This window comes from Oryctolagus cuniculus, chromosome 1, assembly GCF_964237555.1.
Source record: "Oryctolagus cuniculus chromosome 1, mOryCun1.1, whole genome shotgun sequence".
In the NCBI taxonomy this organism is placed as follows: domain Eukaryota; kingdom Metazoa; phylum Chordata; class Mammalia; order Lagomorpha; family Leporidae; genus Oryctolagus; species Oryctolagus cuniculus.
This window is the reverse complement of record NC_091432.1, coordinates 97,782,730-97,806,722: the sequence shown is the minus strand read 5'-3', so window position 1 is coordinate 97,806,722 and position 23,993 is coordinate 97,782,730. Positions and strand designations below refer to the sequence as shown.

General features: G+C 38.5%; 1 protein-coding gene across 10 annotated transcripts in view; it reads right to left on the bottom strand.

The window, feature by feature from the left end:
• Positions 1–516: 516 nt before the first annotated feature.
• AASDHPPT (aminoadipate-semialdehyde dehydrogenase-phosphopantetheinyl transferase) overlaps positions 517–23,993 on the bottom strand; it is a 133,092-nt gene continuing 109,615 nt past the window's right edge. For 3 of the 10 annotated variants that reach the window (XR_011390395.1, XR_011390396.1, XM_070077602.1), the window contains one exon: positions 19,003–21,640. Coding sequence is in view for 2 of the 10 variants with exons in the window: in XM_070077602.1 (XP_069933703.1) it covers positions 21,540–21,640 (101 nt within the window). In the remaining 8 variants the exon portion in view is untranslated. Of the gene's footprint in view, positions 6,356–8,038; positions 8,662–14,828; positions 14,977–19,002; positions 21,641–23,993 lie in introns of those variants that run through there. The other 7 variants (XR_011390389.1, XR_011390388.1, XR_011390387.1 and 4 more) reach the window with 7 other exon arrangements.

Here is a 23,993-nt window from a genome sequence, read left to right as displayed (position 1 = left end):
GGGACTCCAAACCCATAAAATTCAGTGGTATAAATGCCATCTTAACTGTTAAAATAATCATATTAAAAGTTCAAGTCAACATATAGATAGCTTTAAGTATAAAAGTGATCATATAAATAACATCAAGTGTCTGGTAGAATAATAGAATTAAAAAGGAAGGAAAAGGACCACTGCTGTGGTGTAGTGGGTAAAGCTGCTGCCTGCAGTGCCAGCATCCCATATGGGCGCTGGTTCAAGTCCCAGCTGCTCCACTTCTGATCCAGCGCTCTGCTATGGCCTGGAAAAGCTGTAGAAGATGGCCCAGTCTTTGGGCCCCTGCACCCGCATGGGAGACCCAGAAGAGGTTCCTGGCTACTGGCTTCAGATTGGCACATCTCCAGCTGCTGTGGCCAAATGGGGAGTGAAGCAACAGATGGAAGACCTCCCTCTCTCTCTCTCTCTCTCTCTCTCTCTCTGCTTCTCCTTCTCTCTGTGTAACTCTGACTTTCAAATAAATAAATAAATATTTAAAAAAAAAAAAAAAAGAAGGAAACTCCCATATGGGAAGCAGTCCACACAGCAGACTCCTAAAATGACATTTGCTATAAATAATACTCTGACCTCAGAATCAACCCTTAAGGCTTCCTGGTCTAGCTGAAATGACTGTGAGAGCATTTCAGGCAAGGAAACTCAAGAGTCTATGCAAAAAAAGTATCCTACACAGAGAATCTCTGTGAGACCTCAGTGGAAAGAAAGTGTCATCAAAGAAGGATATACTCTTCTCTGAAAGGAGGAGCGAACATCCACTTTTATGGCTGGGTCCAAATGCCAATGGAGTCTATGGTCACAAAAGGCTTCCATAGACTTGGCAGCCCATGGCAAGAGCCTTGGGTGATCACTGACATCATAAATAAGACTGTTAATTGTTAAAGGAACAGCAGAAGTCACCTTAGTCCCCATGTAGGACCTCCATCCCTAATGAGTTGTACTATGAGAATCAACTGCAAATTTTGTTCCCAAACTGTACTCTATATGTTTTGTGTGTGCGTTGAGTGCAAACTGTTGAAATCTATGCTCAACATGGAGTTGGTCCTCTGTATATAAAATCAAATTAAAAATGAACCATAATGAAGAAGGAGATAGGAGAGGGAGAGGGAGGTGAGATGGGAGTTGGTGGGGGAGGGTGGGTATGGGGGAAAGAACCACTATATCCCTAAAGTTGTATCTATGAAAAAAATGCATTCATTAAATAAAAACTTTAAAAAAGTATGGATCCAATTTCATTCTTCTCCATATATATGTATATGTATATGTATATGTATATGTGTGTGTGTGTGTATATATATATATATATCCAGTTTTTCCAGCACCATTTATTTAAGAGATTGTCCTTACTCTGCTGTATTGTCTTTGCACTTTTGTCAAAAATCATTTGGCTGAATGTATATTGATTAATTTCTGGGCTCTCTATTCTGTTCCATTGATTTATGTCTCAGTTTTTTGTCAGCATCACACTGTTTTTTATTTTTTTATTTTATTTTATTTAAGTTACAGAAGGCTTGAGTATTTCATATATACAGATTTAGGAACATAGTGATACATCCCATACTACCCTCTCTCCCATCCACACTCCAACCCTTACAATAGCTTTCAATTATGCTTTGAAGTCAGGTATTGTGATGCCTCAGGTTTTTCTTGTTCAGGATTACCTTGGCTATTCTGGATCTTTTCTGATTCAGTATGAATTTTAGCATTCTTTTTTTCTAATTCTATAAAGAATATCATTGGTATTTTGATAGGGATTGCTTTGAACCTGTATATTGCTTTATGTTCTACAGACGTTTTAATGATATTGATTCTTTAAATCCATGAGCAAGGAATATTCATTTTTTGTTTGATAATTGAGTTTCCTTACACTCATTATTTCAAATTCTGTCACTTCATAGATTTACTTCAGTTCAGGATCTAATTCTGGAGGATTGTGTTCTTTTGCAGGAATCAAGCTACCTTGCTTCTTCATGTCTCCTGTGTCTGAACACCAATGTAATGGTCCCTTCTTTTTTATGGAATAGATTTTATTGGAAAAAAGTTTATGGTTTAGCTGGAATGCAGGATATCACTTAATAGGTAGATATATCTCAGCCTCCAGAATTATTCTAACTTATTTTTATGTTATTTTATTAATCCTAGGTGATCATATTCCCTTGTTTAACTCACTAATGATTATTTTTTACTATGATTGATTGATGGCTAGGCTTGATCATTAAACTCCAGATTTGTCCCACTTATATTCTGGTTCTTCTGTAAACCCCATCTTCATTCTAGGTAATCAAACTATACTGTGTTTTCCAATGTCTCTATGTTCCTTTATTTTTCACAAGTTTATTCTAGATAGTAATACTCCAGAATTTATTGCAGTTACCAATATAACCTCTTGCTTCTCCCTAGTCCAAGAAAGATCATCAGCATCCTGATTTTACCACACATACCTCCATGTTGCTTTATTTCCCCAATTCAGTGATAGATTATTGGACTCTGGAGTCAAATCCAATTATCTCTATGTCCCTGTGCTTGTTTTAAGTCCAAGCTATAATTTCATACTCCAGAATTCTCACATGTGTATATGCTTTTTGTAAATCCCAAGTTCATTCTAGAAAATTGGATTCCAGAGTTTGTCCCACTATCTTTGTTCCTTTCCTTCTCACAAGTCCATGTTAAATATTTTGATTCAGGGTTTATTAAAATTACCTCCAAATACCCTTGCTTCTCCACAGTCCAAAAAAGATCACTGGCATCCAGAGTTTATCATGAATCTTTCTATATTGCTTTGTCTCTTCAAGTATGCTTATAGATTACTATTGGGGTCAATCCAAATTTCCTCTATGTTCTTTTTCTTGTTTCAATTCTTTAGTAAAATGTTGTAATTCAGAATTGTCCTACTTACCCTTATATTCTCTTGTAAATCTCATGTTTCTTTTAGGTAATAGGACTCCAGAGTTCATCCTACTTATATGGTGGGATTTATTGCTTTGTTTCTCAAAAGTCCATGATGGGTGATCAAAGTCCAATTTATTCTACTTACTTCTATATTATTTTGCTTGCCCCTGTTCTATGCTACATCATTGGAATCCATAGTTAATCCCATTTACCTCTATGTTGCTTTGCTTCTCTCACATTAATGATAGATTATAAGTTTCCAGAATCAATCTCACTTAACACTGTATTCTTGTTTTAAGACCTATGTAGATCTTTGGATTCCAGAATGATTGTGCGTATTTCTATATTCTTTTGTAAATTCAAGTTTCATTCAAGGTGACTGGATTCCAGTTATTAACCCACTCATGAATACTTTTTCTTTCATTCATTTAATGCCATGTTTGATCTTTGGACTTCAGAATTGAGCAACTTACATTTTTATTTTTCTGTAAATCCTAAGTTCATTCTAAGTAATCAAATATGTGTGTATTGCATTGTCTCTATGTTCCCTTGCTTCTCACAAGTTAATGCTAGATCATTGCACTCCATAGTTAATTCCACTTACCTCTGTAGCACCTTGCTTCTTGACAGTCCAAGATACATAATTGGAATCCAGAGTTTCTGACACTTAATTAATGCTGCTTTGCTTTTCTCTATTTGATGATAGATTATTGGATGTCAGAGTCAATTCCACTTACCTCCATATTATTGTGCTTTTTTCAGTCCAGATAGAACTTCAAAGTCCAGAATTTTCACAATTACATATATATTATTTTGTAAATCCCATGCTCTCTGGACTCTCGCATTTGTCCCACTCATCTCTGTGTTCCTTCACTTCTCATAATACCATGCTATATATTTTGACTTGAGTTTATATTAAACTTACCTCTACATTCATTTGCTTTCCTTAGTCCAAGATAAATATTCAGTATTCAGTTTATCACACATCCTTCTATGGAGCTTTGATTTTCCCAATTTGATGAGGGGTTACCAGACTCAAGGGATGAACTCACTATGTTCCTTTGGTTGCTTCAACTCCATAGAACATCAGAATCCAGAATTATACCATTTATCCTTATGATTTTTGTAAATCTCAAGATAGTTTCAGATAATCAGATTCCAATTTTGGAGTTTACTCCAGTTACCTCCTTGTTTCTTTGTTTCTCAAATATCCATAATAGATAATCAGAGGTTGAAGTGCATTTCCTTTATCTATATATCCATTTGCTTCTCCCTAGTCAATACTGGATCATCAGAATCCATAGCTGATCCCATTTACTTCTATGTTGCCTTAATAAAATGTAAATGGATTAAATTCACCAGTCAAAAGACTTACATTGAAAGAATCATTGATTTAAAAAAAATACCCAACTATACACTGCTTACAAGAAATTCACTGCACAAATAAAGATACACATAGACTAAAGTTGAAGGGCTGAAAATATATACCAGGAAAATGGAAACCAAAAATAAATAAGAATAGCTATACTCATATAAAATATTTTAAATCAAAAATTGTAAAAAAAAAAGACAAAGGACATTATATTTTGATAAAAGGATCAATTCAGCAAGAAAACATACAATTCCAAATATATTTGCACCCAATACAAGACCACCAAGATATATTCAGCAAATATTATTATATTTAAAAAGAGAGAGAGACTCCAGTACAATTATAGTCAGGGACTTCAACACTCCATTGTTATCAATGGACAGGTCATCCAGACAGAAAATCTACAAAGATAAATTACAGTTGAACCATACTATTAAGAAAATGGACCTAATGAAGATTTATTATTAATTTATTTAATAAGGATACGAGAAGTTGATTTAGCACATGAAGGATCTTCAGTCTCCAGAATTATCTCACTACATTTCTATCCTTCTTTAAATCCCACGTTGACTCTAGGTTATTGAACTTCAGTGTGTATTCCATCATCTCTATGTTCCTTTCCTTCTTGCAAGTTTATGCTAACATACTTCAACTCCAGAGTTTGTTCCCCTTATCTCTACATCCCCTTCTTCCTAGCCTAAGGAGGATCATTGACATGGGGATTTTATCACACATACCTCTACATTGCTTTGTTTCCCCCAATTCAATGATAGATTATTGGACTCCCAAGTCAATTCCACATACTCTATGTCCATGTGCCTAAATCCATTCTAGAACTTTATATTTCAGAATAAACATATATACATATATGTTCTTTTGTAAATCTCAAGTCCATTCTAGTTCATCAGATTCTAGTTTGTCCTTTGCTACTCACAGGCCCAACCTACATATTTTGACTCCACAGCATTTTAAACTTACCTCTAAATTCCACGGCTTCTCAAGATAAGTACAACCTCCAGAATTTATCACACAAGCTTCTTTGGTGCTTTGCTTCTCTCAATTTGATTATAGACTATCAGATTCAGGGTCGAACTCACTTTCCAACACATTCCTCTACTTATTTTAAATCCATAGTAGAAGCTCAGACTCCAGAATTATCATACTTATCTCTATGTACTTTGTAAATCCAGTTCATTTCAGGTAAGTGGACTCCAGAGTTTATTCCACTTACCTTTGTGTTTGTTTCTCAAATGCCCATGCCAGACAACTGGAGTCCAGAGTTTATTTTACTTAAACTCTATATCCCTTTTCTTCCCCCTAGACTGTGAAAGATCATCAGTTCCATACTTGATCCCATTTACCTCTACATTGCTTTCCTTCTCCCAAACTGATAATAGACTGTAAGACTCCAGAGTCAATTACACTTACCACTATGTTCCTTTGCTTAAGTTCAGTCATGATTTTTGAACTCCAGAATATTTTGACTTAATTCTATGTTCTTTTGTAAGCTTCTTGTTCATGTAGCTTATCATACTCCATTGCTTATCACACTTGTTTCTTTGCTTGTTTTGAATACTTTAGAACTTCAGCCTTCAGAATTGTCCCACTTATTCCTTTGTTCTTTTTCTATCTCAATTTCATTTTAGGTGATCAGACTCCAATGTTTACCTTGCTTATGACTACTTTTCTTTGCTTGTTTTAAGGCCATCCTGCATCTTAAGACCCCAGAATTATATCGCTTACATCTTTGTTTTTCTGTAAATTCCAAGTTCACTCTAGGTAGTTGAACATCAATGTGTGCTGCATTGTCTCCATGTTCCTTTACACTTCACAAGTCCACCCGAGATAACTGTGCAACCTCCAGAGTTTATTCTACTTACTTCTGTATCACTTTGCTTCTTTCTAGTCTGAAATAACGAATCACAATTCAGACTTTATCGTACATACCATATGTTGCTTTGCTTCTCCATATTCTGTGAGAGATTATCAGACTCCACTGTGTTCCAGCATGGGTACACTCAGATTCCTGCCCTTACTTCCAGTATTCTAGTTCTTTCAACTTCAGCCCTTAGCAACAAGTAAAGCTTTGATGATAGATAGATAGACAGACAGACAGACAGCAAGCAATAGGCTCTATTTTGTGCTCTAATTTTAAATGTCCCTTGTATTTTTGTCCATAAATACTGTCTGATCATTGTTTCCTGGGGAGCACTTTGGACTAACCAGTGATCTCACAAAAAAAGATTGATTGCTTTTTTGAGTGATGGTGACTAAATCTTGTCAGAAATAAATTATACCCAGACAAGTTGGATAAACACTAAGGAAACTGGCAAGTTTAGACTAGGAAAAGGAATCAATAACTTCTGGCCCTTTGGTCAAAATGGGAGTTTAAGGATATCAAAATACATTTCTAGCATCTGGAATATGCTCATATTCCAAAACATGCCTTTTCCTTTTCCCAATAATCAAAAGGATACCAAAAATAGTTCACTTTCATGTGTGAGGAAAACAAATACAACTCCCATCAATACATAAGATACAAGAATAGTCCATTATATTGTTGTCACAGTGCAGAAAGGACCTGGTAAACCTGAAGTATCAACTCCCCTAGGCATCTTAGCTATTATGTATGCATTTCAGAGAATAAAGAAGTGTCCTATTAAAATGCATAGCATAGTTTCTAGATATGTTACAATATCCATTTTATGTCACTAATAAACAGATACGGCCGGCGCCGTGGCTCACTAGGCTAATCCTCCGTCTGCGGCGCCGGCACACCAGGTTCTAGTCCCGGTCGGGGCACCGGATTCTGTCCCAGTTGCCCCTCTTGCAGGCCAGCTCTCTGCTGTGGCCAGGGAGTGCAGTGGAGGATGGCCCAAGTACTTGGGCCCTGCACCCCATGGGAGACCAGGATAAGTACCTGGCTCCTGCCATCGGATCAGCGCGGTGCGCAGGCCACAGCGTGCCGGCCACGGCGGCCATTGGAGGGTGAACCAACGGCAAAGGAAGACCTTTCTCTCTGTCTCTCTCTCTCTCACTGTCCACTCTGCCTGTCAAAAAAATAAAAAAAAATAAAAAAAAAAAAAAAAAAAAAAAAAAAAAAAAAACAGATACAACCTTTGTTTCCAGACATTCAGGCTCTAGAGTGTCACATACGACATCCCTGTAAAGAAGTCAGTGTCACTAGCAAAATGACATAGCACCTTCAGCCCCTGAATTTTGAAGACAAAATATACCTCAGTAGATTTACTGCTCAAAAATTAAGAAGCAATCCAGACTAATGCTAGCTTGGAGGAGGGCCCAGAGCAAGAGATGATGTAGACTGCTGTACAAGCTTCTCTCCCACTTATCTCTAACAACCCAGAGACATTAAAGACTGCTGACATGTCAGCAGCCCGCACCAGGAGACACTCTGTTGCCAGTGATGAGACCCATTGGTAGAATCTCAGTGAAAGCTCCCAGGGTTCTGAAATAAACATGGCCTAGAATTGGAGTCAGATCCAGTTAGAGACAAAGGATCTCACCATAGGACGACAGCAGAGAATACTCCAAGATGCTTCATGAAATGGGCATTGGATTATATTCCGCCCAGGAAGGAAGCTGTTCTGTGTCAGTCAAGTTTCAATGTAAGTAACAGATCCCTCTAGGTATTTTATTCAGGATAGAATTTACAAGAAATTAATCGTTCTAAAATCATTAAAAAATACTGGAATAATGAATTCCAGCTTATGCTTCCAAAAATAACTATTAGAACACTAAATAACTGATCGCTAAAGTAACAGCTTGCAAAGCTGCCATTTCTGCAGTTAAAATCAGGAATACCCAGTAGGAAGGAAGCTATGTATGTCTGAAGCAGACAGTATTCAGGAAATCTGTAACTTCCTTTCAATTTTGCTGTGAATATAAAACGTCTCTTTTTAAAAGTCTTAAAATACACTCAGTAGTAAAGGGCAATGCGCATCAGGGAGCCAAAATCAGAAAGCCCCCACTGCAGCAAGCACCACCACAAGTGCTTTATAACACCCAGATTCTAACGATCCAACATCATAATGCTCCTCATAGAGGAATTTATGTTGCCACCAAGTGGATATCTAGCACAAAACAGCAAAAAAAAGAGGGGGGGGGGGGGACAAAAGTTGGCCTTTGTCTAACTTCTTTCCAACCCTTAGGTTGCTGCATTTTGAAGTTAGTTGTAAAGGACGCTCAGATGAGTGGGGGATTTTTTTTTTTTTTACCTTTAGTGCTTCTGCAGGTCATGGAGTCACTCTCAAAGGAATGTGGAATACTCATAGTGTCTGAGTGAACAAATTGGCCAGAGCAACACTGCATAATCCAGGAAAACTGCTACATAGCAGATAAAATTTGAGCAGATCCTGAAGGTAAAATTAAAATGCATAAACAGATGGTTAGTACTTGGAGTAACCTATTCTTGCACTCTACCAACCCAAAACTGTGGCTTCAGGAAGAGTTCCCTCAGGTGTGGACTCCTCATCTGTAAAGCTCAGGATGCACCTAAATGGATTAAAGTAGCAGCCATTTAAGAATACACTACATTTCAGATGGAAATTGCACAGACTTATGCTAAGTATGTATGAACCTTTAGCCTCATTGACAAATGCGAATATTTTGTTTCATTGATAATCAGTATAATCCTTTTACTTTTATTATATATGCCTGCTTTTAAGGGTTTCATCCCCAGCCTGATTTTGTTATGTTTACCATTTCCCTGGGGGATATATTACTGATACACTTTCACGTGTCCTAAGAATTAAGTTATTATAATTGTAGTATGGCTCCTTCCCCCTTGGTGCACCTCAACACTTTGATATAATCACAGTTCCATTAACTCTCAAAAAGAGGCTATCTCCAGTGAAGTCAACAAGGAGGTCAAGACCTAGTGGGAAGTAAGGACACCACTAGCCCCTAATCTCAGAATAAAAAAGTAATCCAAATCTTCCTTTCCTGTTCCAAAAATTTAAGTTCACACATGCACACTTCAGCACATGCATCTACCTTTTAGTTTTGGGTCAGAAGTATTTCCTATCTCTGTCAGAATTGTCACATGCAGGAATCAAAGATCCACACTTGTCTGACTCCAGAAAAAAACTCTTTATTGCTAGTCTAGACTCCTACACTATTTGCTTTTTAGCATCAGCTTCTGCATGCTACCTCAAATTCTCTTCAAAATAGGTAAGATATTTGGAATGTGCTTCTCTCTCTCTCTCTTTCTCTATTTCTTTCTCTCTCTGTCTCTGCCTCTCTGTAACTCTGCCTTTCAAGTAAATAAATAAATCTTAAAAAAAAAAAAAACAGTTCTATGGCCTTGCTACAGTTAGAATAGGATTTGGCCTTCAAACAAGTGAATATATTTAAACCCCTAAGATATACATTAAAGTACTAGGAGGGTGGAAATTTAATCCTATGTAGTGTTTTTGTTTGGCAGATCCTCCTTCTAGTGGGAGGTCCTTAGGTCAGTGGGGATGTGCCCTTGGAAGGTGATCTCCAGGAGAAGCTTGGATATAGAAGCTGAGTTGGAACCAGCTGCTTGTTCTTCCTGCTCATAGTGTGCTCCTTCCTCTACTCAGGCTCCACCACTGCCAACCTCCAGCCTCATCAGAGACCATGCCAATGGGATTGCCCAGCCTTAGCCTTGAACCTCCAAACAATAAACTAAATAAACTTGTATAAAGTTAGTGGCCTTAGATATTTCATTGCTGTAATAATGAGAAACCGCTAATACAGGCCTTCAAAGTGCATGGTTGGGGCCGGCTCTGTGGCTTAGCAGGTAAAGCTACCACCTGCAGTGCCAGCATCCCATATGGGCACCAGTTCAAGACCTGGCTGCTCCACTTCCCATCCAGCTCTCTGCTATGGCCTGGGAAAGCAGTAGAAGATGGCCCAAGTCCTTGGACCCCTACACCCACATGGGAGACCCAGAACAAGCTCCTGGCTCCTTGGCTTTGGATCAGCAGAATTCTGAGCCGTTGTGGCCAACTGGGGAGTGATCCAGTTGATGGAAGATCTCTCTCTCTCTCTCTCTCTCTCTCTCTCTCTTTAACTCTGACTTTCAAATAAATAAATAAATCTTAAAAAAAAAAAAGTGTGTGGTCTTTCTTAAACACCACTTTGCACTTTCTCTCAGCCACAATCACTTTTTATTTCCTATTTGAGGAGCACATCAATGTGCTTAACATTAGTAGTTGGTCTCCATCAGTGCCCCCACAGGGTTCAAACAATATTATGCAGAGGTTTAATAAGGTAGTTATGCAACATTGTTCTTTCTGTGAGCTTCCTTTCTGACAATACATAAGCCATGCAGAAAGTAGATATGAAAATAACAATAAAAATAATACAATACAATGTAAAACTTAGGGATGAGGAACCAGAAATCAGAAGTAAAGGAATTATGTTAAAATATTGTATTTTTAAAGTACAGAAATCTGTACATAATATAGAAACCTTTTCCTCACCACTTTATTTATTTATTTGATAGGCAGAGTAGACAGTGAGAGAGAGAGACAGAGAGAAAGGTCTTCCTTTTGCCGTTGGTTCACCCTCCAATGGCTGCCATGGCCAGCGTGCTGCACCGGCGCACCGCGCTGATCCAATGGCAGGAGCCAGGTACTTCTCCTGGTCTCCCATGGGGTGCAGGGCCCAAGCACTTGGGACATCCTCCACTGCACCTCCTGGCCACAGCAGAGCGCTGGCCTGGAAGAGGGGCAACCGGGACAGAATCCGGCGCCCCAACCGGGACTAGAACCCAGTGTGCCATGTGCCGGCGCCGCAAGGCGGAGGATTAGCCTAGTGAGCCGCGACGCCGGCCAACCACTTTAAATATGTAAGTATCCTGGTTCTAAGACAATCAACATGTAAATAATAATGCTTCAGCAAAAATCAATGTAGCAACCACTTACAGAACAGAATTGCTTTTTTGGCAGTGAAATTCCTATTGAAATAATGTCGTTTTAACACAATGTGTTTCCTACCACTTCTATTTCTAAAAATATCTTATGGAATACAAGTGTCCTCAGAACTATTCATCCCCAGTGATGCCAATATTTAATGATAGGGCATAGCTACCCTAGATGTCAGTGCTTAAAAAGCACTGGGCTGATGATCAAGCTTTACCCAATACGAGCATACATCAAACGGTTAGTGAGAAACGGAATTAAAAGATAAGGTTTTTGATGCAAAATAGTTTTGAATATCATGAATACTTTTTTCATTATGAACATTTTTCATGAACCTCATATGCATCGATATTGATTTTTTGCACCAAAATAAGAATTTCGTTTTCCACAAATTGAGATACTGTTGTATGAGCTTTCAATCACTGAACTGAAATGTAAATATTTGTGTTTTCAAAATTTCAACTATATTAAGTTAAATGAATTTTTTTTATCTTTCATCTATATCTCTAAAACATGTAGAGAATGTTCACTTTTTGAAGCAAACTGTATTAAAGGGGCTCTTTATGTCATTTATGGCTCTCAACACAACTGATGGAGTAGGTACTATAATTTCCCCTTGCCCATTGCAATGCAATTTCCAGTGACAGGGTCCAGATTTTAATCAAATCTCTAAATTCCTAATTATCACAGTCCAAAACCCCAAAAATTTACTTAATATCAAAATATTGTCTATGAGAAATTTTAAACCTAGAAACAGGAAACTAAAATCAATATTACATAAATGAATGACGAGTCAAAAAAAACTTAAAGTATGCAGACAAGGCCCAGGAAAAATTATTTCTTTAAATTTCTGGACGATGATCTCATATTTTTTGATTCTATTTTTATGAAAATTATCTACATTATAAGTAGAGTGACTATGAACAGGTAATATGCTAGAGAAAGCAGCATTATTCTTTAAGCAAATTCAGGAAAGCAGATTTTTTTTAACTTTTATTTAATAAATATAAATTTCAAAAGTACAACTTTTGGATTATAGCAGCTTTTTTCCCCCATAACCTCCCTCCCACCCGCAACCATCCCACCTCCCACTCCCTCTCCCATCCCATTCATATCAAGATTCATTTTCAATTATCTTTATATACAGAAGATCTACTTAGTATTTACTAAGTAAAGATTTCAACAGTTTGCAACCACACAGACACACAAAGTATAGAGTACTGTTTTAGTAGTAGTTTTACCATTAATTTTCATACTACAACACATGAAGGACAGAGATCCTACATGGGGAGTAAGTGGGCAGTGACTCCTGTTGTGGATTTAACAATTGACACTCTTATTTACGGCATCAGTAATCACACGAGGCTCTTGTCAAGAGTTGCAAAGGCTATGGAAGACTCTTGAGTTCATCAACTCCGATCTTATTTAGACAAGGACATAATCAAAGTGGAAGTTCTCTCCTCCCTTCAGAGAAAGGTACCTTCTTCTTTGATGGCCTGTTCTTTCCGCTGGGATCTCTCTCACAGAGATATTTCATTTAGGTTTTGTTTTGTTTTGTTTTGTTTTGTTTTGTTTTGTTTTTGCCAGAGTGTCTTGGATTTCCATGCCCAAAACACTCTCATGGGCTTTTTAGCCAGATCTAAATGCCTTAAGGGCTGATTCTGAGGCCAGAGTGCTGTTTAGGAAATCTGCCATTTTATGAGTCTGCTGTGTATCCTGCTTCCCATGTTGGATCATTCTCTCCTTTTTAATTCTATCAGTTAGTATTAACAGACACTAGTCTTGCTTACGTGATCCCTTTGACAATCCTGTCATTATGATCAATTATGACTGAAATTAATCACTTTGACTAGTGAAATGGCATTGGGACATGCCACTTTGATAAGATTGAATTGGAATCCCCTGGCACGTTTCTAACTCTACCATTAGGGGTAAGTCTGAGTGAGCATGTGCCGCACTATACCTCTCCTCCCTCTCTTATTCCCATTCTTATATTTAACAGGGATTACTTTTCAGTTAAATTTAAATGCCTAAGAATAATTGTGTGTTAAAGAGTTCAACCAATGGTATAAAGTAGAACAAAAAATACTAAAAGGAATAAAATAGTAAGTTGAGGAAAGCAGATTTTTAGCACACATGCAAAAATATTTTTTCCTCAGTGATGATTAAATCACAGCACCACTTTTATCTTCCCACCAATATCCAAGAGAAGTAAAGTTCTTCAATTCCTCTTATCCACCTATACACAAACTTGGCCTTAGCTGTCAGTTTTCAAAGAATAGCAGACACCAAATGGAAGGGTTAAAAGATGAAAGATGCCTCATATACCAAGCTATGTCTATGAAACTGGCTTTATCTTCAAAGTCAATTGAAGGTGGTTGCCCAGAATGCTGTCCTGAACAGAAATCTGGGCTTACTTAGAGCTGAGTGAAGAATTATCAATGTCTGCCATGGGCCCATATAGGAAAGTAACTGCAGTCACATGTAGTGGGTGAATAGCAGCCCCTAAGAAGTTACATCAACATCCTAACCCCCAGAACCTATAAATAAATACTACTTTATTCAGTGAAAGTGCACAAAATATTTTACATGGAAAAAAAACTGATTAAATTAACAATTTTGAGGAGGAGATTATCTTCATGAATCCTAAACCTAATAACAAGTGTCTTGGGTCTGGCACTGCGGCGCAGTGGGTTAAAGTCCTGGCTTGTAACGCCAGTATCCCACATGGTCACTGGTTTGAGTCCCAGCTGCTCCATTTCCAATGCAGCTCTCTGCTATGGCCTGGGAAAGCAGTAGAGGATGGCACAAGTCCTTGGGCCCCTGAACGCACATGGGAGACCCAGAAAAAGCTCCTGGCTCCTGGCTTCGGATCGGTGCAGCTCCAGTTGTAGTGGCCATCTGGGGAGTGAACCAGTGAATTGAAGACCTCTCTCGCTCTCTGTCTCTACCTTCTCTGTAACTCTGACTTTCAAGTAAACAAATAAAATCTTTAGAATAAAAACAAAACAAAAGAAAAAAAAGTGTCTTTATAAGACAGGGGTGTTGTGGGTTTCTCTATGCACAAACCTTAAGTACAAAATGGCTGCTAATTTTTAACTGAGATTAGAGTAGACAAGAAAGAGAGGGAGGCTCAGGTCCAGGACTGGGCACATGCCTGAATATTCATTATAGAGTCAAATCTAAGCACAGAAACCAAAACATTAAATGTTCCCAAGCCAAAAGCCTAGAATAATTCTAGGGGACAGGATATCACAGTGATGGTGTGAACAGGCTCTGGATGTAGATGACTTAGATTTATATCCTACTTACCACAAACTTGACCTTGAGGAAATTGCTCAATCTCTTCATCTATCAGCTTCCTCATCTCTAAAATAAGACAAATACCTATTTCATAGGACTTTGTGAGAATTTACGGAGCTAATTCATATGAACCATTCAGAATGAATGACCCTTGGTTCTTAGCCCATAAATCTTAATCATCATTAGTATTATCACCAGGAGTGTTTAAAGAAGCATGAGACAGGAAACCAGTCAGGAGCTCAAATAATAAACACAAACCATTGATATAAATATGTTGTATGTGACTCCAGATTTCCTTTATTCCTATTTCCTTTATTTTTACCCACCTTGGCCTTAATGGGGAAATAACTTCTGAAAAGTTTGGCCAGCCATTGGAAAAGAATCTTGCACAGACTTTCCAAAAGAAACCGGTGGTTGCCTTCTCTCAACCTGAAGGTTGACTGTTTCTCTCTGAAGCTAACTCCATTTCCAGTCCTGTGGACAGAGAAGAGGAATGGGAGACACCTGTATGGATTCTCTGCCTCTTGGTACCAGACAGCCCTCAATGTTGCCAAGTCCTTGCAGAACTCAGCTATGTCTGTTATCTCAAAGTCCATAATGTGTTAAAATTTAAGAGCTATCAGTTTTGGGAAAGGCATTGTGCCACAGTGGGCTAAGGTGACATTTGGGACACCTGCATCTCATATTAGAGTTCCAGTTTGATTCCCAGCTACTCCACTTCCAATACAATTCTGTGCTAACAAACTTGAGAAGCAGTATATGACAGCTCAAATACTTGAGTTCCTTCCAGTCACAAAGAAGACAAGGAATGGAGTTCTTGGCTACTGGCCCCAACTTGGCCCAGCGCCAGCTGTTATGGTCACTTGGGGCAAAAAGCAATAGTGGAAAATTCTCTTTCTGTCTGTCTGTCTCTCTCTCTCTCCCATTCACATAAATAGATGAAATAAATACATCTTTTTAAAAAAATTCATATCTCCCTTTGAAAAAAAAAAAGAATTTTCAATTTCATTCCCCTGAAGGCAAAGATAAGGACATCCAGCCCAGGCAAGAATGAGATTTGCCCAAATTCCAAACCTAGTGGCAGCTACACATTCCCTAAAATACATAAAATTCCAAAGGGTTTCAGAAATGAGTGGGAGAATATTCTTCTCAAGGAGTCTGTCAACTTCCTTTCTCACTTTCATACATAACGGAAGGAAGGAAGTAGCCTCATCTCTATGCTCTGGTATTCACTAGCTAATAGCAAAGTTGCAGAAGAAATCAACCTTAGTGAAAATTGTTGCTAGGGTAAAAAATTCAGCAATTCTTATTTCTTTAAAGATTTATTTATTTATTTGAAAGGCATAGTTACAGAGGCAGAGGCAGAGGCAGAGAGAGAGAAAGAGAGATCTTCCATCTGCTGGTGCACTCCCCAGGTGGCCATAACAGCTGGAGCTGCACTGATCCGAAGCCAGGAGCCAGGATCTTCTTCCAGGTCTCCCATGTGGGTACAGGAGCCCAAGGACTTGTGCCATCCTCTACTGCTTTCCCAGGCCATAGCAGAGACCTTGATCAGAGGTAGAACAGCTGGGACTCAAACTGGCGCCCATATGGGATGCCGCCACTGCAGCAGCGGCTTTACCCACTATGCCACAACACCGGCCCCCTCTTTTTTTATATTTATTTATTTACTTGAGAGGTAGAGTTACAGACAGAGAGAGGGAGAGACAGAGAGAGAGATCTTCCATCTACTGGATCACTCCCTAGATGGTCACAATGGCTGGAGCTTTGACAATTCAAAGTCAAGAGCCAGGAGCTTCTTCTGGGTCTCCCACATGGGTGCAGTCTACTGCTTTCCCAGGCCATAGCAGGGAGCTGGATCAGAACAGGAGCAGCTGGGACTAGAAACAGCGCCCACATGGGATGCTGGCGCCACAAGTGGAGGTTTAGCCCACTACATCACAGCACTTGCCTCACCAAGTTCTTTTAAGTTACCCTGGTCTCACACTCACCAGATACTCAGACATGAATTATACTACTTCTGTATGATGCAGAATCAATGAATATAAATAGAAAAAAATCCTAGTATTATATTTTTGTGAAGAATTTCTAAGGAAGCATACATTTCTCAGTCACTTGGTTGAGTTGGTCTTCACAATAACTGTGAAGTGTATTACTGAGATCTATATGTAGAAGGAATAGAGGAGTCACAAAAAATTACTTAAAGTAGCACTGCAGTTATCACAGAAAAGGATTAAAATTAAAGATTTCCTCATTTTAGTCACTAAATCATTTTACTTTTCATGTTATTGTACTATCAGCTCTTCTTTCATATGTTGAACTTACTTCATGGTGTGCAAAAATTTCCAAGTCTAAAAGCCTCCCTGACTTATAGGCACCCTACTAAAAATGGTACTAAACTGACTACATGAATTACTATCCAGAGTTAAAATAAGATGCACAAGCTGGTCAGAATTCCTAAGAAGCTAGATTGAAAAATGCGGGTCTCTGAAATATTAGGGGCATAAATATGAAAAATCAAGGGAGCCGAGTTCTAGTCCACATTTATTGTACATGCATTATGGATCAGGCACATTGCTAGAAGTAGGATACAAGATGAAGGAGGCATGATTCCTGTCCTCAAGAAGTTGGAGGGAGACAGCACCATAGAAGATGAGCTCACTACATGCAGGAAATCAGAAATATGAAGAGGTGACCATGAGAACACAGAGGTAGAGTTCCTAAAAAAATGAGGAAATCATGGATGTCTACAGGAAAGAGGAAAAGATTGAACTATGGTTTTAAACTGATGGAGTTAGTCAGCTGACAAAAACAGAAAAAGATGGGTAAGAGAGTAGGGAATGGCCAAGAAAGTATACTCTTATTAACAAATATACAAAATAGCAAAATGGATGTGAGAAAGCATGAACAATTCTGTCATCAAATCATAAAATGCTCAGCAAGAATTGCTGCAAGACCTAAGAAGTAGATAGAGGTCATTGTCTTGGACAGCCATGTAGGCCATTAAAGATACAGAGTTTTATCCAAGGGGTAGTAGGCAATACAATTCAGGAAGTTCAAGAAGTCAAAGATATTGAGAATCAAAACAAGAAAATATTTAATATCCTATAGAATCATACAAGTGAGACTAGAAATATTTAGAAGTTAGTGAAATAATTTTAAATAATTAAGATCAATAACACAAAGTGTCATAGGAAAAGGACTCCAAATGATAGATAAATGAGACGGAATTATAGTATTTATCTTCATAGTAGGAAAATGTGTGCTAAAGTGCTAGTATAATTTGTCCCAATAAGAGCCATTTGAAGATTCTTCACGGCAAATACTTTTATAGTCACTTTTATATTTTATGATTAAGGATTCAAATTAGCAAGACCCTTTTAGCCCACCCCTTATGTTCATTAAGTCAAATATTCCCAATTAACTTAATAAGTCAATTCTGAGTAGTAAAATAGAAAAACATTAGTGTGAAAACATATTCGAAAGAGATTTTATCTGTTTTTTGCCATTACCAAATTGTGGTATTTTGTGAATGGCTAGGTGGAAAAAGACAAACTGTATAATCTAAATCATTGAGACAGTTATTAGTAGGGGTAACTAAGAAAAAACAACATTGTAAATAAAAAATTGGGGTTGGTGTGGTGGGGCAGCAGATAAAGCCACTGCATTTGAAGCCAGAATCCCATATAGGCACTGGTTCAAGTCTTTGCTGCTTCTGATCCAGCTTCCTGCTAATGGCCTGGGCAAAGGAACAGAAGATGGCCCAGGTGTTTGGGCCTCTGACACCCATGTGGGAGAATGGATGAAGCGCCTTCCTTTGGCCTGGCCCAGCCCTTACAATTGCAGTTATCTGGGGAGTGAATCAGCAGATGGAAACACTCTTTCTCTCTCTCTCTCTCTCTCTCTCACACACACACACACACACACACGTGTGCGGACTCTGCTTTTGAACTAAAAAATGAAAAACTTTTTAAAAATTTAGATGATCTTTCCAAAACCACAGATTCAAATCTCAAGAGTTCTACAATGAGAAACATTCACATACATAAGCCCCTTTGTTGTCCTAACTTTCCAATAGGTTCAGGGTAACTAACTGAAGGCTGAAAAAGAAGTCCTCAAAAGTTAAAGATGCTTTATCTCTCTAATAGCAGAGGGGAGTGCGCCCTCTGCTCTCCATTCTTTCTCTTGATTGTAGAGCTGCATCACTTATCTCTTGTTTTCATGATCTCTCTCCCTCTCACACACACACACACACAAACACAAATGCACACATATGCACACATAACACGTATCCTGTCATCTTTACAGAAGTTTCAGAATTTAAGTCTCCTGTGCCCTGTAAAATTCTGACTAAATTAATTTGTTATGCTCTTCTCTTATTAATCTGTATTTTGTTATAGGAATGGTGACAATGATTCATAGGATGAGTGAAGAAAGGTATCAGACCCTTCTCTTTCTCTCTCTCTGTAACTCTGACTTTCAAATAAGTAAGTAAATCTGTTTTGTTTTTTTTTTTTTTTTTTTTACAGGCAGAGTGGACAGTGAGAGAGAGAGAGAGACAGAGAGAAAGGTCTTCCTTTGCCGTTGGTTCACCCTCCAATGGCCACCACAGCCGGCGCGCTGCAGTCAGCGCACCGCGCTGATCTGAAGGCAGGAGCCAGGTGCTTCTCCTGGTCTCCCATGGGGTGCAGGGCCCAAGCACTTGGGCCATCCTCCACTGCACTCCCGGGCCACAGCAGAGAGCTGGCCTGGAAGAGGGGCAACCGGGACAGAATCCGGCGCCCCGACCGGGACTAGAACCCAGTGTGCCAGCGCCACTAGTCAGAGGTTTAGTCTATTGAGCCACGGTGCCAGCCATAAATCTGTTTTTAAAGAAAGAAAGAAAATAAAAACTCATTCCAATTCTAAGTGGGTAAACTTGGTCTTCCTCCTTTCTTAGCAGTTTAGTCCAATTCTGGCCTATTTCTCTTCCATGTCATTCAAGTCCACAGAGTTGGCATCTTGTTTTCCGCTTACTGAACACGTTAACAAAGTTAATTCTATGATTCGTCCATGAAATTCATTGTGAGGCATGCAGAGAGGCAGAAAGGATGAGCTTTAAAGTGAAATGGATCCTGTGCTCACTGTCCTCCTCCCTAAAATTCCCAATAGAAATGCAGAGAATGAAAAAGGCTTTGAGGCTACCTTCTGAGAAACCTATTTTTGGTGACAGCAGTGTAGTAATTCCTGCCACTGCAGGAGGCACTATTCCTGAGGCAATAATATTTTTTAAATAGTTTCAGTTTCTATTATTTTATACTTTAAAACAGGCGAAAAGAGAGAATGTCTTTAAAAATGATGAATATCCTTCCTATGAGAAGATTTCAAAAAATTCATGGAAAATGTATGCTAAGATAAAAAGATACAGGATTTCAAAAAACATTTCACCAAAATGAATTATATTTTAATTCCATTTTTCCATGTACTTTTGAAGCACTCTTGCATTTTATTTTTTAAAGATTTTATTTATTTATTTGAGAGGAAGAGATACAGACAGTGAGAGAGACAGAGAGAAAGTCTTCGTTCCGTTGGTTCACTCCCCAAATGGCCACAATGGCCAGAACCACTCCGATCCGAAGCCAGGAGCCAGGTGCTTCCTCCTGGTCTCCCTTGCGGGTCAGGGGCCCAAGCACTTGGGTCCTCTTCTACTGCTTTCCCAGGCCACAGCAGAGATCTGGATTGGAAGAGGAGCAGCTGGGACTCGACTGGCACCCAAATGGGATGCCGGTGCCACAGGCGGAGGATCAACCTACTGCGCCATGGCACCAGCCCCACTCTTGCATTTTAAAAGCTTCAGGTGGGTGTTTGGCACAGCAGTTAAGATGCCCACAACCATATTGGAGTGACAGGGTTCAAGTTCCTTATACACTTCTGTTTCCTGCTTTATGCTAATAATCCCTTAGGCAGAAGGTGATGACTCAAGGATCTGCCACATATGAGGGAGACCCAGATTAATTTTCCAACTCCTGGTTTCAACCTGGACCAGCTCTGGGAGTTATAGGCATTTGGGGAGTGAATCAACAGATGAAGGCTCTCCCTCTCTTCCTCTCTCTCTCTCTCTCTCATTCATGTGGCATGCTCTCTCCTGCTTTTGAAATTAAAAAAAAGAAACTGAAAACTTTTTAAAAATTTCCCAAACTACAGATTCTAATCTCAAGAGTTCTACAATGAGAAACATTCACATATGTAAGCCCCTTTATTGTACCAACTTCCAAATTATTCAGGGCAACTGATTGATGCAGAAAAAGAAGTCCTTGCAAGTTAAAGATGCCTTATCTCTCTAACAGCAGAGGGGAATGTGCACTCTGCTCTCTATCCTTTCTCTTGACTATAGAGCTGGGCCTCTAAACTGTGACACTGATCTCTTGTTTCCATGATATTTATGATGAGTGAAGAAAAGTACCACGCACTCTGCCCCTAAAGGAGGCAGCCTAGAATACTCTGTCAGTGCTACAGATAAGGCTGCTTGCCTCAGAAGAGGAAAATATAGTGCTTCTTTTTAAATAAGGACAGAAACAAAATTAAGCTAATAGCACAGGATTTAGTACATTCTAGAGATCTTTTCCACTTTTGAGTGGATTATTGGGAATGTTTGGAATGTCCTGCTAAGACTGATGAATGTAAAAAGTTAATTTCAGGGTACAGTTTTGTCTTAATAGTTTTAAAAAATAAACTATTTTTAGAAATTGAAAAAATACAATTAAATTATTAGAATTATCAAACTATAAATTTTATGCTTCAATGTATTAGTTATCTCTTGCTGTATAACAATATTACTAGAAATTTAGCATCTTAAAACAATACACATTTATTATATCAGTTTCTATGGGACAAGAGTCCAGGCATTGCTTAGTTGGGTCATCTACAGAGAGTGGTGGCCAGGACTTCTTTCTCATTTAGGTTATACAGGAGAAACATCCACTTCTGATTATACATGATTATTGGTAGTACTGCACAGTTCCTTGCAAGGTACCAACCTGAAGATTTCAGTTTCTTGTTCACCAGAGGCTGCTCTCATTTCCTTGCCACTTGGCTCTCTCCATAAGGAAGTAAACAAGAAACCTTGCTTCTTCAAAGTTGGCAAAGAGGAAAGGGTCTCCTGACAAGATGGAAGTTATAATCATTACTTAATTTTGTGCACGTAATCTCATACATTCCTTGCCCTTTGTTATACTAGTTAGAAGCAAGGTACAGACTTCTCCCACATTTGGGAGGTAAAGGGGGTAGGACTACATAAAGGTGTGAATACCTGAGGTGGGAATCACAGAATCTGTCCACCATTCAGCACTACAAAAAAAGAATATTGTCTAATACCAAATGTTAACATTGATCTTCAGGTAGTTGTTTGACTTCTGTACCTAAACACTCATCTCCTGCTAACAGGTGCTATACAGCTGCATTATAAGTGCTCCATTGGCAGGCAAGATTTCATTGCCTGTTGGTTCATTGACTGAAACTTTTGTTTGTAACCCACAACCCATTCCCATTCCATCTCCTATTTGTTCAATAAAGTGTCTGAAAACTCTTAGCTAAATGCATTTCTTCATTATCCTTATCTCCATTTAAGAATTGTGTCAAGTATTAAGGCACCTTGGAAATAAGTGGAAGAAAGTTGGTCTTTTATTTCAAATCAGAGAGTCTATATTTAGAGGGGCCAATAGCACTACTTCCATCACACGGCTAATTCCAACAATTCCTTAATCATATCTCCAGAGTCATTTCCAGGAGTAGAAAGTGGAAAAGCATTTGAATTTATTGCTTCAACTGGCCAGTGTAGAGACCTCCTTTAAGAATCATTTTAACAATATCTAGGTTCTTAGACCTGTTAGAGACTCTAAACTCAATTTCTTTTATTTTAAATTTATTTTTTATTTAGTAAATATAAATTTTCAAAGTACAGTTAATGGAATACAATGGCTCCCCCCCATAATTTCCCTCCCACTCACACCCCTCCCATCTCCAGCTCCCTCTCCCATTCCATTCACATCAAGATTCATTTTCAATTATATGTATATACAGAAGATCAATTCAGTATATATTAAATAAAGATTTCATCAGTTTGCACCCACAAAGAAACACAAAGTGTAAAATACCGTTTCAGTACTAGTTATAGCATTACTTCACATTGGACAACACATTAAGGACAGAGATCCTACATGGGGAGTAAGTACACAGTGACTCCTGTTGTTGACTTAACAATTTGACACTCTTTTTTATGGCATCAGTAATCTCCCTAGGCTCTTGTCATGAGTTGCCAAGGCTATGGAAGCCTTTTGAGTTCACCGGCTTGGATCTTATTCCAACAGGGTCATAGTCAAAGTGGAAGTTCTCTCCTCCCTTCAGAGAAAGGTACCTCCTTCTTTGATGGCCCCGTTCTTTCCACTGGGATCTCATTCGCAGATATCTTCCATTTAGGTCTTTTTTTTCCACAGGGTGTCTTGGCTTTCCATGCCTAAAATACTCTCATGGGCTCTCCAGCCATATCCGAATGTCTTAAGGGCTGATTCTGAGGCCAGAGTGCTATTTAGGACATCTGCCGTTCTATGAGTCTGCTGTGTATCCTGCTTCCCATGATGGATCGTTCTCTCCCTTTTTGATTCTATCAGCTAATATTAGCAGACACTAGACTTGAAACAGGGACTTGATCAGCTCTTGTCCTGACTGTTGATGTACAATGTAATACTTTATCCATTTTAGTATTTTCTCTTTCTTTTGTTAGAGTACTATTGGTTGAACTCTGTGATCAACACACAATTATTCTTAGGTGTTTAAATTTAACTGAAAAGTTATCCCTGTTAAATATAAGAGTGGGAATAAGAGAGGGAGGAGATGTACAATTTGGGACATGCTCAATCGGACTTGCCCCAAATGGTGGAGTTAGAATCATGCCAGGGGATCCCAATACAATCCCATCAAGGTGGCATGTACCAATGCCATCTTACTAGTCCAAGTGATCAATTTCAGTTCACAATTGATCACACTGATAAGTCTAAGAGTCTAAACTCAATTTCATAAAAAAAAATCTCTGGAATTACAGTGGTCACTCTAAGTAAAATATTATTTCAAGGGTTTTTTCTTTTTGCGAAAACACTGTATGTCAAATATTTTTCAACAGCATTGCTTGTTTTTAAGTGGCAAAAGTCACAGTATGCTTCTCCATTCAATTGTAAGCAAAACAATAGAAATAACATGAATAAATCCCATTTCCAAAGTGATATCTATATAGATTGGTTGATTCTAGCAAGAGGCTATATACAGCAAAAGAAATAGCTGGGTTTTCGTTTCCTGCATGCTCATTGTACGTGTTCTCTAGTCCATTTACATAAAAATTACTAGCAAGACATTTAAAGGATATTCGAAACAAACATTTGTCCTTGAAGTACTTCACATTATAAAGAAAAAACGATCTCAGCATAAAGAAGCAGAGAGGGAGAGATGAAGAGATAGAAATA